The sequence below is a fragment of the Microcaecilia unicolor genome, chromosome 4, assembly GCF_901765095.1.
Source record: "Microcaecilia unicolor chromosome 4, aMicUni1.1, whole genome shotgun sequence".
Taxonomy (NCBI): Eukaryota; Metazoa; Chordata; class Amphibia; order Gymnophiona; family Siphonopidae; genus Microcaecilia; species Microcaecilia unicolor.
In genome coordinates this window covers 45405755-45418103 of record NC_044034.1, presented here as the reverse complement: position 1 = coordinate 45418103, position 12349 = coordinate 45405755, and the positions used below count along the sequence as shown (strand labels likewise).

General features: G+C 50.8%; 1 protein-coding gene across 1 annotated transcript in view; it reads right to left on the bottom strand.

Annotated features, from left to right (window-relative positions):
• The window catches only part of PIWIL4 (piwi like RNA-mediated gene silencing 4), a 455470-nt gene that overhangs the window by 211398 nt on the left and 231723 nt on the right, over positions 1-12349 (bottom strand). The window contains exon 9 of the mRNA XM_030200207.1: positions 4259-4385. Within this exon, the coding sequence (XP_030056067.1) occupies positions 4259-4385 (127 nt within the window). The remainder of the gene's footprint in view (positions 1-4258; positions 4386-12349) is intronic.

The window sequence follows — 12349 nt, the reverse complement described above, 5'->3', positions numbered from 1 at the left end:
ATAATCCTGCTCAACCTGTCGGCCAGACTGTTGTTTACGCCTGCCAGATATGTGGCTTGGAGAAACATGCCGTGACGGCATGCCCACAGCCACATGCTGACGGCTTCCTGACACAGGGGGCGAGATCCGGTGCCTCCCTGCTTGTTGATGTAATACATGGCAACCTGGTTGTCTGTCTGAATTTGGATAATTTGGTGGGATAGCCGATCTCTGAAAGCCTTCAGAGCGTTCCAGACCGCTCGTAACTCCAGGAGATTGATCTGTAGACCTTGTTCCTGGAGGGACCAGCTTCCCTTGGTGTGAAGGCCATCGACATGAGCTCCCCACCCCAGGAGAGATGCATCCGTAGTCAGCACTTTTTGTGGCTGAGGAATTTGGAAAGGGCGTCCCAGAGTCAAATTGGACCAAATCGTCCACCAGTGCAGGGATTTGAGAAAACTCGTAGACAGGTGGATCACGTCCTCTAGATCCCCAGCAGCCTGAAACCACTGGGAAGCTAGGGTCCATTGAGCAGATCGCATGCGAAGACGAGCCATGGGAGTCACGTACTGTGGAGGCCATGTGGCCAAGCAATCTCAACATCTGCCGAGCTGTGATCTGCTGGGACGCTCACACCCAGGAAACGAGGGACAACAGATTGTTGGCCCTTGTCTCCGGGAGATAGGCACGAGCCGTCCGAGAATCCAGCAGAGCTCCTATGAATTCGAGTCTCTGTACTGGGAGAAAATGGGACTTTGGATAATTTATCACAAACTCCAGTAGCTCCAGGAGTCGAATAGTCATCTGCATGGACTGTAGAGCTCCTGCCTTGGATGTGTTCTTCACCAGCCAATTGTCGAGATAAGGAAACAAGTACACTCCCAGTCTGCGAAGCGCCGCTGCTACCACAGCCAGGCACTTCGTGAACACCCTGGGTGCAGAGGCGAGCCCAAAGGGTAGCACACAGTACTGGAATTGACGCGTTCCCAGACGGAATCGGAGATACTGTCTGTGAGCTGGCAGTATCGGGATATGCATGTAAGCATCCTTTAAGTCCAGAGAGCATAGCCAATCTTTTTCCTGAATCATAGGAAGCAGGGTGCCCAGGGAAAGCATCCTGAACTTTTCCTTGACCAGATATTTGTTCAGGGCCCTTAGGTCTAGGATGGGACGCATCCCCCCCTGTTTTCTTTTCCACAAGGAAGTACCTGGAATACATTCCCAGCCCCTCTTGCCCGGGTGGCACGGGCTCGACCGCATTGGCGCTGAGAAGGGCGAAGAGTTCCTCTGCAAGTACCTGCTTGCGCTGGAAGCTGAAAGACTGAGCTCCCGGTGGTGAAAAGCTTTCAACCTCCCCCCGACCGGCAAGCCGTCCGGCACGGACACTTTGATCTCGGCTATGCTCTGCTGGAGCCAGTCAAAAGCTCGCCCCCTGATTTTGCTGGGGAGCTGTGGGGCCTTGCTGAGGCGCACGCTGCTGACGAGAGCGAGCGCGCTGGGGCTTAGCCTGGGCCGCAGTCTGTCGAGAGGGAGGATTGTACCTACGCTTACCAGAAGAGTAGGGAACAGCCCTCCTTCCCCCATAAAAACGTCTACCAGAAGAGGTAGATGCTGAAGGCTGCCGGCGGGAGAATTTGTCGAAAGCGTTATCCCGCTGGTGGAGCTGTTCTACCACCTGTTCGACTTTCTCTCCAAAAATGTTATCTGCACGGCAAGGGGAGTCCGCAATCCGCTGCTGGATCCTATTCTCCAGGTCGGAGGCACGCAGCCATGAGAGTCTGCGCATCACCACACCTTGAGCAGCGGCCCTGGACGCAACATCAAAGGTATCAAATACCCCTCTGGCCAGGAATTTCCTACATGCCTTCAGCTGCCTGACCACCTCCTGAAACGGCTTGGCTTGCTCAGAAGGGAGCTTGTCCACCAAGTCCACCAGCTTCCGCACATTGTTCCGCATATAGATGCTCGTGTAGAGCTGGTATGATTGAATCTTGGCCACGAGCATGGAAGAATGGTAGGCCTTCCTCCCAAAGGAGTCTAAGGTTCTAGAGTCTTTTCCCGGGGGCGCCGAAGCATGATCCCTAGAACTATTAGCCTTCTTCAGGGCCAGATCCACCACACCAGAGTCGTGAGGCAACTGAGTGCGCATCAGCTCTGGGTCCCCATGGATCCGATATTGGGATTCTATCTTTTTGGGAATGTGGGGATTAGTTAGAGGCTTGGTCCAGTTCGCCAGCAATGTCTTTTACAGGATATGACGCATGGGTACTGTGGACGCTTCCTTAGGTGGAGAAGGATAGTCCAAGAGCTCAAACATTTCAGTTCTTGGCTCATCCTCCACAACCACCGGGAAGGGGATGGCCGTAGACATCTCCTGGACAAAGGCCGAGAAAGACAGACTCTCGGGAGGAGAAAGCTGCCTTTCAGGGGAGGGAGTGGGGTCAGAAGGAAGGCCATCAGACTCCTTGTCAGAGAAATACCTGATGTCCTCCTCTGCCTCCCACGAGGCCTCATCATCGGTATCAGACACAAGTTCACGGACCCGTGTCTGAAGCCGTGTCCGTCTCGACTCCGTGGAACCACGGCCACTGTGGGAGCGTTGAGAGGTGGACTCCCTGGCCGGCAGCGGCCTCACTCCCCCGACGTCGGGGAGTCCACCTGGGAGGCAGCCGAAACCGGTACTGCAAGTGGCACCGGTACCGGGGACCTCACCCCGGGCAAAGGGCCAGCTGTCGCCTCACTCGACGGCACCGGTGGCGCAAGCACCCCCGGTACCGGAGAAGGGCGCAACAGGTCGTCCAGAATGCCAGGAAGAACGGCCCGGAGACTCTCGTGCAGAGTGGCTGTAGAGAAAGACTGGGAAGCCGGTGCAGGCGTCGAGGTCAGAATCTGTTCTGGGCATGGAGGCGGTACCGGGCTGTCCGAAGTAGAGCGCACCGACACCTCCTGGATGGAGGGTGAGCGGTCCTCCCAGTGCCAATGCCTGCTGGGTGCCGACTCCCTCGGCGACCCAGAGCTCCCGGTACCCAGTCGGGAAGGTGACCGGTGACAATGCCAAGAAGGCCGCTGCCAAAAGCGAAAGAAAACTTACGCTGGGAAAAAGCTAGAAATACGGGAAAAAGGTTCTCTCTCTCTTTTTTTTTTCCGAAAACACGAAAGACGCACGAGGGTCCTCTGAGGGGCACGAAATGGCGGCAAAAACACGACCGTCCCCAGTGCGGACACAAGAAGACTGACGAACACGAGCCGGTTCAGGCGGGAAGATGACCGAGCATGCGTGGTGCGTATCGGCACGCGAGGACTAGCAAACGTCTTTGCTAGTGAAGATTCCGATTGGCGGGGGTGCCATGGACATCACCCATCAGTGAGAACAAGCAGCCTGCTTGTCCTCGGAGAATATTGCATATGCTTGCTTTATGAGATCAGAATCAGTTCATTACACCCTCCTTTCTGTTTTCAAAGTGAAAGAATTGAAACCAGTGTATAGCAGTTAACCAAGGACCATGCTATGATGGCGATAATTGGCAGTTAGCGAGTGCTGGATGGTTACAGCATGGGTAGCATGTGAGCCCTTACTGCTGTTAGTGGGTGGCATTAAGGACTCAGGCCATAAATAGACAAATGCTGGTTTAAATTTTGCCGCACATCCATTTCCCAACCCCCAAAATACCCCTTTTGTCCAGACGCGGTGGAGAAATGGTCCAGCGCACATCCAATACACTCACCCAAACTACCGCAGGGCAATTTTTGGTGTGCCTTTGTAAAAGGGCCCCCGATCCTTCTTTTCATGAACAGGCAAATAGCCACCAATTAAAATACTATACCTCACTGAAAATCTTCGACATACCCAAGTTCCTTGTTAACTTGATCTTCACCTCTAATCTGTACTCAATCTTTTTATCCACAGATAGGCAACTAGCAGCCAACTAAAATACTTTACCTTCACTGAAAATCTTCGACATACCCAACCACCATTCTCCAACAACATGTAACTAACATATATGACCCTATTTAGATTGTAAGCTCTGTTGAGCACGGACTGTCTTTTCATGTTAATTTGTACAGCGCTGCGCAAGTCTAGTAGCGCTATAGAAATGTTTAATAGTAGTAGTAGTAGTATACCAGTGATAACAGATCAGCTCATCGAATGTAATACGTTTGAAAGCCACATTGAAGCAATGTTAATTGGAAAATGTAGGCTATAAATGCTGAAATAAATTAAATAAATCAATAATAGCATTGGTTGATTTTTCAGACAGCCCTATTCAATAATGCATACCTGTTATAAAGCATAGTTCAGGGACAAGGTGAACAATACGGGCAGCTGTAGTAGTGTCACTCTTCCTATTTTTCAACTGACTTACAAGCAGGGGCTGGCTTAAATCAGTCACAACTACTTCATATTGCTGCAAAACAAAATATTAATATGCAAGAAAGATAAGCACAGCATCTTTCTTGCTACAGACTAATGTATAATTAGGCATACATTTATTTATTTGAAAAATTTATAGTCCACCTACAACCTAGGAGGATTACAAAAAACACACATAATAAAAGCAAACAATCGACTATAAAACATAACAACATTAAACCTTTCATCATCCTCAATTCTTGTTCACTTTAAGTTGCTCACAAATAACACATTTAAACAGTAATGAATGCCTAACAAATAAATATGTTTTCAAAAGCTTCCTAAATTGCACAGTACTGTTACATAATTGCAGAGTCCCAGGGAATGTGTTCCACAAAAGCAGACCAGACAAAGAAAAAGCAGTGCCCCTAGTTTCTGCATAATGGACTTCAAAAGTCTCGTGAATTGACAACTGCATAGCAGTTTCAGAGCATAATTGTGGACTGGGTAGTAAATTACCAAAGCCTGGATCATATACCAGGGAACAACAGAGTTTGATGAATCAATGAAAGTAATATGGGATAATTTTATAATGCATGCATTAGAGAAAAGTAGTGTAACACAGTAACGAGTAAATGACAGCAGATAAAGACCCACATAGTCCATCCAGTCTGCCCAACAATGTGGCCAGAGCCACGCCCACCACCCCTGATAATTTGTTATTTATTTAGTCATTTGGATCATTTATTGTGGTCAGAATTTTTGTCATTTAATTTCCTTAAATATTGGCTTAATGCATATTCTCTATCCTTCCAGTATTCAGCCAGTGGGGGTCAGAGTTTTTTTAAATGCCGATTGTCACCAGCTATATTCAGTGCTGGGCTATGTTCGGGCACCGCCACTGAATATCGGTGGAAAAGTTTGGGCGGGCTGGATGCTGGAACTTATTTGAGCCTTCAGTGGAAAATTTTGGGCGGGCTGAACGCAGGAACGTATCCGGGCCAAGCCGTTATGCAGCCCTGGCTGAATATCGGACTGGGCCCACATAACTTTAATTTTGGTTTAAAAAACAATAAAGAGCTCCAGTTTGCCCTGCCTCGCCTCTCTCGGGAGGTGAGGACATGCTTGGATGCTTCCTTGAATGCTCTCGAAATTCAAAAGACTATCAAATGAGTCAGTTGAAGTACAACTTCGGGCCCTGATGGCTTCTCCAATGAGTACTACCATCTACTCTCTCCACACATTTGTGCGCCTCTGGCCACCAACTATGATGCAGTAATATCTCAGGGCATGTTTCTCACCTATGCCGAGGCTCTGGTTTGCTTGATACCCAAACCAGGTAAGCCTTTGGATCACCTGGGATCTTACCTCCTACCTCTTTGCTCAATGTAGATATTAAAATCTTATCGCAGATCCTGGCTGACAGAATGGCCCCCCACATTGCAACGCTTGTGGGGAGTTACCAGGTAGGTTCTATCCACGGTCGCCACGCTGTTCTGACAGTGCAGAAAGCCTTACTTGCTATTGCACAGGCGATAGCCACAAAAACCCCTCTTTTATTAATAAGCTTTGATGCTGAGAAGGCTTTCAACCACGTCAACTGGTCCTATTTATTTGACGTGCTACACTATGTGGGCCTCGACAGTTGACTGGGATGGGCAATTTCCTCCCTTTATCAATATCTATGCGCCTTGCTGTTGGTAAATGACACTCATACCCTATCTTCTGTTTTTCAGCGAGGGACACGGCAGGGGTGCCTCCTCTCTCCCTTCCTTTTTCTACTATATTTGGAACCTCTGCTGTGCACCATCCATATAGATCCCGATATATTGAGTGTAGAGTTGCTGGGTCTCATGGTTAAAGCCTTAGCGTTTGTGGATGACATGTTTCTCACGTTGACTTGCCCTCGTCAAGCACTCCCTAACTTGTCAGTGTTAGATGAATTTAGCTTTTATTCCGGGTTTTGCTTGAATCTCCTTAAATCAATGGCGTTCCCCATCCCATCAACAATTAAAGAACAGTGGGGAGATGGCTTTTTCAGTGGGCCAGTGATAGGGTATGATACATACCTGTAGCAGTTGTTCTCCGAGGACAGCAGGCTGATTGTTCTCACGACTGGGTTGACGTCCGCGGCAGCCCCCACCAACCGGAAGAAGCTTCGCGGGACGGTCGGCACGCAGGCCACGCCCACCGCGCATGCGCGGCCGCCTTCCCGCCCGTGCGCGACCGCTCCCGCCAGTTGAATGACAAGCAATAAAATATGAAACACACAACTCCAAAGGGGAGGAGGGAGGGTAGGTGAGAACAATCAGACTGCTGTCCTCGGAGAACAACTGCTACAGGTATGTATCATACCCTTTCTCCGGATCCAGTTAAAAGCCCGTCCCCGGCTTTTGCTGTGGAGGCGCAGGGGGCTGCTTAGGCGCACGCTGTTGACGGGAACGAGCGCGCTGGGGCTGTCCCTGTGCCTGACGAGGCCTTCGGGCCGGCTGGTTGTACCTACGCTTCGCAAAAGAATAGGGTGCAGCCTGCCGAGCCCGGGAAAAATGCCCGCCCGCGGGGGCGGGTGCTGAAGGCGCCCGGTGGGAGAGCTTGTCGAGAGCGGTTTCCCGCTGATGCAGTTGGTCAACCATCTGCTCGACCTTCTCGCCAAAAATATTATCCCCCCGGCAAGGGACGTCAGCCAGTCTCTGCTGGGTGCGGTTGTCCAGGTCAGAGGCACGCAGCCATGAGAGCCTGCGCATCACTATACCTTGGGCCGCAGCACGAGATGCCACGTCACAGGTGTCAAAAATCCCCCTGGACAGGAACTTTCTGCACGCCTTCAGCTGCCTGACCACCTCCTGATAAGGCCTGGACTGCTCCGGCGGGAGCTTATCGACCAGGTCCGCCAGCTGTTGCACATTGGTCCGCATGTGGATGCTCATATAGAGCAGGTAAGATTGGATGCGGGTCACGAGCATGGAGGATTGGTAGGCCTTCCTCCCAAATGAGTCCAGAGTGCGAGACTCCCGCCCCGGGGGCGCCGAGGCGGTATCCCTCGAACTCCGTGCCCTCTTGAGAGCAGAATCCACGACCGCTGAGTCATGGGGCAACTGGGGCCGCATGAGCTCTGGGTCAGAGTGGATCCTGTACTGGGACTCTGCTTTCTTGGGAATGGTGGGGTTAGTTAGTGGTCGCACCCAGTTCCGAAGCAGCGTCTCCTTCAGGACATTGTGCAGCGGTACCGTGGAGGACTCTCTAGGTGGTGATGGATAGTCGAGGACCTCGAGCATCTCGGCCCTCGGCTCTTCCACAGAGACCACGGGGAAGGGAATGCTTATAGACATATCCCGCACAAAAGAGGCAAAGGAGAGACTCTCAGGAGGTGAGAGCTTCCTCTCCGGTGAAGGCGTGGGGTCCGAGGGAAGGCCCGTAGACTCCTCTGAGGAGAAATATCTAGGGTCCTCCTCTTCCCCCCACGAGTCCTCATCCTCGGTATCGGACATTAGCTCATGTAGCTGAGTCCTGTACCGGGCCCGGCTCGACGTCGAGGCACCGAGGTCTCGGTGTCGTCGAGCGGTGGACTCCCGCGCCGGCGGGGACGGAGCTCCCTCCATCGACGTCGACGGGGACTCCACCTGCGTGGCGGTCGAGACCGGCACCGCAAGCGGCGGCGGTGTCGACAGCCCCGGCGCCGGGCTAGAGCTCGCCGGCGCCACAGTCATCGGCACCGAGGGCGCAAGCACCCCCGGCGCCGGCACAGCCTGGCGCATCAGCCCTTCCAGGATCCCCGGAAGGATGGCTCTGAGGCACTCGTCCAGGCCCGCTGCCGGGAAAGGCGGTGGGGCCGGTAAGGGTGTCGGTGCCAGAAGCTGCTGGGGGCCAGGAGACGGCACCGAGGTGCCGGAACCCCGACGCGTCGGTACCTCCACCACCGACGGAGATCTCTCCTCTCTGCGATGACGCTTCGGCGTCGACTCCTCTTCAGGGTGCACCGAGGGCTCCCGGTGACGGCGCTTCTTATCTTTTTTCCGGTGCACGTCACCGGCGCCGGAGGGCATGGAGGAGGAGGAGGTCGATCCCCCTCGGTCTCGAGGTACCGGGTCCGACAGGGTTCGGTCCCGTGGCTCACGAGCTGAGGGAGTGACCGGGGCCGACTGCCCACGCGGCCTCTCAACCCCACTCTCACCGGCGGACCGGCGGGCCGACGGGACCTGTTCTCCTGGGGTCGCTGCCATCGGTGCCGATGTCTCGGGCATCGATACCGGTACCGAAGAACCGGCCTTCGATACCGATGCCGTCGAGGTCGACGTCGAGGGGCCGGCGCAAGTTCCAAAAAGACGGTCCCGCAGAACTTGCCTCGCAACCTGAGTCCGTTTCCGGAGACCGAGACACAAAGCGCACGACTTGAGATTGTGCTCCGGCCCGAGGCACTGGAGGCACCAAGCGTGGGTGTCGGTCTGCGAGATCGGCCGGCCGCAGCGACCACACTTTTTAAATCCACTCGGGACCTTCGAGGACATCGACGGAAAAATCGCGTCGGCGAAGTCAAAGTCGGCAATGGTGGCTAAAATCACACCACGAAAAAATCAACCGACCGAGCGGCCACTAGGCCGCAACGTGGCGTCCCCGCTAGTAAGCGAGGGAAAAGGGGAGCGCGTGCTCCACACGCGCGAAAAATTTTTTTTAAAACAATACAAACAAGATGAGAGGAAACCGAACGGGAATCCAAGCGACGATCCGCGTAAACGCGGTCGAAAATCCGGCGGCTGAACAGAGAGAGAGGCAATTGCACAACTCTCTCAGTCGCGGAAAAAAAGTAACTGGCGGGAGCGGTCGCGCACGGGCGGGAAGGCGGCCGCGCATGCGCGGTGGGCGTGGCCTGCGTGCCGACCGTCCCGCGAAGCTTCTTCCGGTTGGTGGGGGCTGCCGCGGAAGTCAACCCAGTCGTGAGAACAAGCAGCCTGCTTGTCCTCGGAGAAAAACGTAATTACCTAGGGATCTATCTTACTGCGGACGCTTCCTGCCTGTATTCTGCGAATATTGGCCCCCTTCAGACTTCCACTCAACGGATGTTAAAGGGATGGAGGGCACTGCCGCTCTCCCTTTTGGGTAGGGTGGCTTTATACAATACTAGTAAAAAAGGCCCGTTTCTGGAATGAATGAAACGGGCGCTAGCAAGGTTTTCCTGGGAGTGTGCATGTTTGAGAGAGAGAGCCAGAGTGAATGTGCGGCAGACTGAGACTGTCTGTGTGACAGTGTGTGTGTGAGAATGAGAGTGTGTGACAGGGCCCCCTCCCCTGTTCCTAATGCCCCTCACCCCGTTCCCTCCCCTCCTTTTCCTCCTCCTTCCCACACTTTGGGTTCCTTAAGGCTTTCAAAAGTCTATGTACCCCCGTGGCCCTAACGCCCAGTATCCAGATACCCCACCGCTTTCCTCCTCACCCCTCCCCCAAGATGTAATACTTTCACGTCCTTCATTTTTTAAAAAAAAGTGTCCTATCTACCCTGTGTACAAATGCCCGGCATTCAGATTGTGTTCCTCTCGTAAATTTTCATTTCTTTCATTCATTCATTCAGAACTTGCCCCCCCCCCCCCCCCCCCGAACACTTTTGGTTCCTTCAGTCTTTTAAAACTCTCTTATGTACCCTGTGTGCTAATGGCCAGCATTGAGATTGTTTTCCTGTCCCAAATTTGCATGTCTTTCAGTCATTCACAACTCCCCCCCCCCCCCCCCTTCTCCAGTTTAACACTTTCGTTTCCTTCAGTCTTTTAAAACTCTCCTATCTACCCTGTGTCGTAATGGCCAGCATTCAGATTGTTTTCCTTTCTCAAATGTTCATGTCTTTCAGTTGTTCAGAACTCCCCCCCCCCCCCCCCCATTTAACACTTTCGGTTCCTTCAGTCTTTTAAAACTCTCCTATCAACCCTGTGTCCTCATGGCCAGCACTCAGATTGTTTTGCTTTGCCAAAATGTCTGTCATTGATGTCACTGAGGTCAGTGCTTGCCTGCCTAGCAGACCACTTCCGGCAGGCATGGTCCCAGGCACATCCTGTTGGAGGTGAGAATTATTATATAGGATGATCTTAGTCCCCAAATGGATCTACATATTGCAAATTTTACCCCTATACTTACAATACAGGGATAAGTTTTTTTTTTTGCGGAGAGTGCTCTCTGTGTTCCTTAAGCAAAATACATGAGCTCAGTGGATGTTATTCTAAAATACCATCTTGGAAGTCCAGTCCAGATGCATTCCACGTATTTGCAAAGGTGGAAAGAAGAGAAAACAACAGCCAGTATGGTTAAAAGGTGAAGTAAAAGAGGCCATTACAGTCAAAAGTTTGTCCTTCAAAGAATGGAAAAAGGACCTAAATGAAGAAAATAAGAAGCAACATAAGCACTGGCAAGTCAGATGCAAAGCATTAATAAAGAAGGCTAAAACAGAAACTTGCAACAGATGCTAAAACTCACAATAACAACTTTTTCAGGTACATAAGAAGCAGGGTACATACATCCAAGGGTACTCAAAGAACTCAAGCATGAAATTGTTGTTAGTAATATGTAACCTGTCGTTAAAATCATCCGTAGAATGAAGGGTGGCCAATGTGACGCCGATTTTTAAAAAGGGTTCTAGGAGTGATGTCGGTGCTGGGCAAAATAGTGGAAACTATTTTAAGGAATAAAATCACGGAACACATAGATAAACATGTTTTAATGGGAGAGACAGCATGGATTCAGCCACGTGAGATCTTGCCTCACCAATTTGCTTCATTTCTTTGAAAGCGTGAATAAACATATCGATAAAGGTGAGCCGGTTGATGTAGCATATCTAGATTTTCAGAAAGCTTTTGATAAAGTTCCCCATGAGAGACTCCTGAGAAAATTAAGGAATCATGGGATAGGAAGCAATGTCCTTCTGTGGATTAAGAACTGGTTATTGGACAGAAAACAGAGGGTAGGATTAAAAGGTCATTTCTCTCAATGGAGGAGGGTGAACAATTCCAGCTAAGGACATATTCCAAGATTCATAGTGATGTGACATAGTAGATGACGGCAGGAAAATACCTGCACGGTCCAGTCTGTTCAATGTCCACTATTAAAAGATTCACCTCTCCCAATACACATGCCCATGTAAACAGTTCAGTATCTTTGCTACTGTTCTTTTTGAAATTATGCTACTGTATTAGGTTAGAGTTAAGGGTTTCTTTTGTAGCCTTTATAGTTTATTTTTATGGTTCTTCGCTCCAAATATTATGTTAATATTTGTCACTTAGAACCAAGAGAGGGAGTGTAATGGTATCAGTTTATTATCAGATACATATATATACACCAATATATTTGTGCAGCTTTTAAATATATATATTTGACACTGCAGCAGAGAGAATAGTTTCATTTCAAGCCCCTCTCTCCCCATCCCTTTTTCTGGGAACTTCTGATAGCAGGGATAGTTAATTACAAACACTTAACAAAGACAAAAGAGAGATATACAACTCTCTCTGCCCTCCCACCTAAAAAGACTGAACAAAAGGTGGGTACCTGGACGCTCATCAGGACATCTCTGAAACCCAAAGACCCAAGAGACCGAAAGTCTGGAGAGCCCATTGAAGACAAAGACTTCAGAGGGGAAACCATAAACAGGACATTTGCTTGTCAAAGGTATACATGCCCCTCCCATCAGCTTTCAGACATGTGCAGAAAGGAAGGACTTATAATGTGGTCATGTGAACAGACTACATTAACCATAATGCCTTGCAAAATATCCAGGACATGCACACACCATGCTTCTCTGCTAACATTATAAAAGGCCTGGAAACAGCCCAGCTCGCTCTCTTGGAACCTGCCTCCTCTTGGGACCTGCCTCCTCTTGGGACCTGCTGCTCTCTTTGGGGTCCGCTGATGCCTTGCTCCTGAAACATGTGCTCATCAATCAGCTGGACCACAGCATGCTTGTAACAAGGACTTGTAAGTAACATAACTTTTGATCTAGACCTGCTACTTTGCCTTACTTAAGCACAGATTATCTGTAAAGATCTCT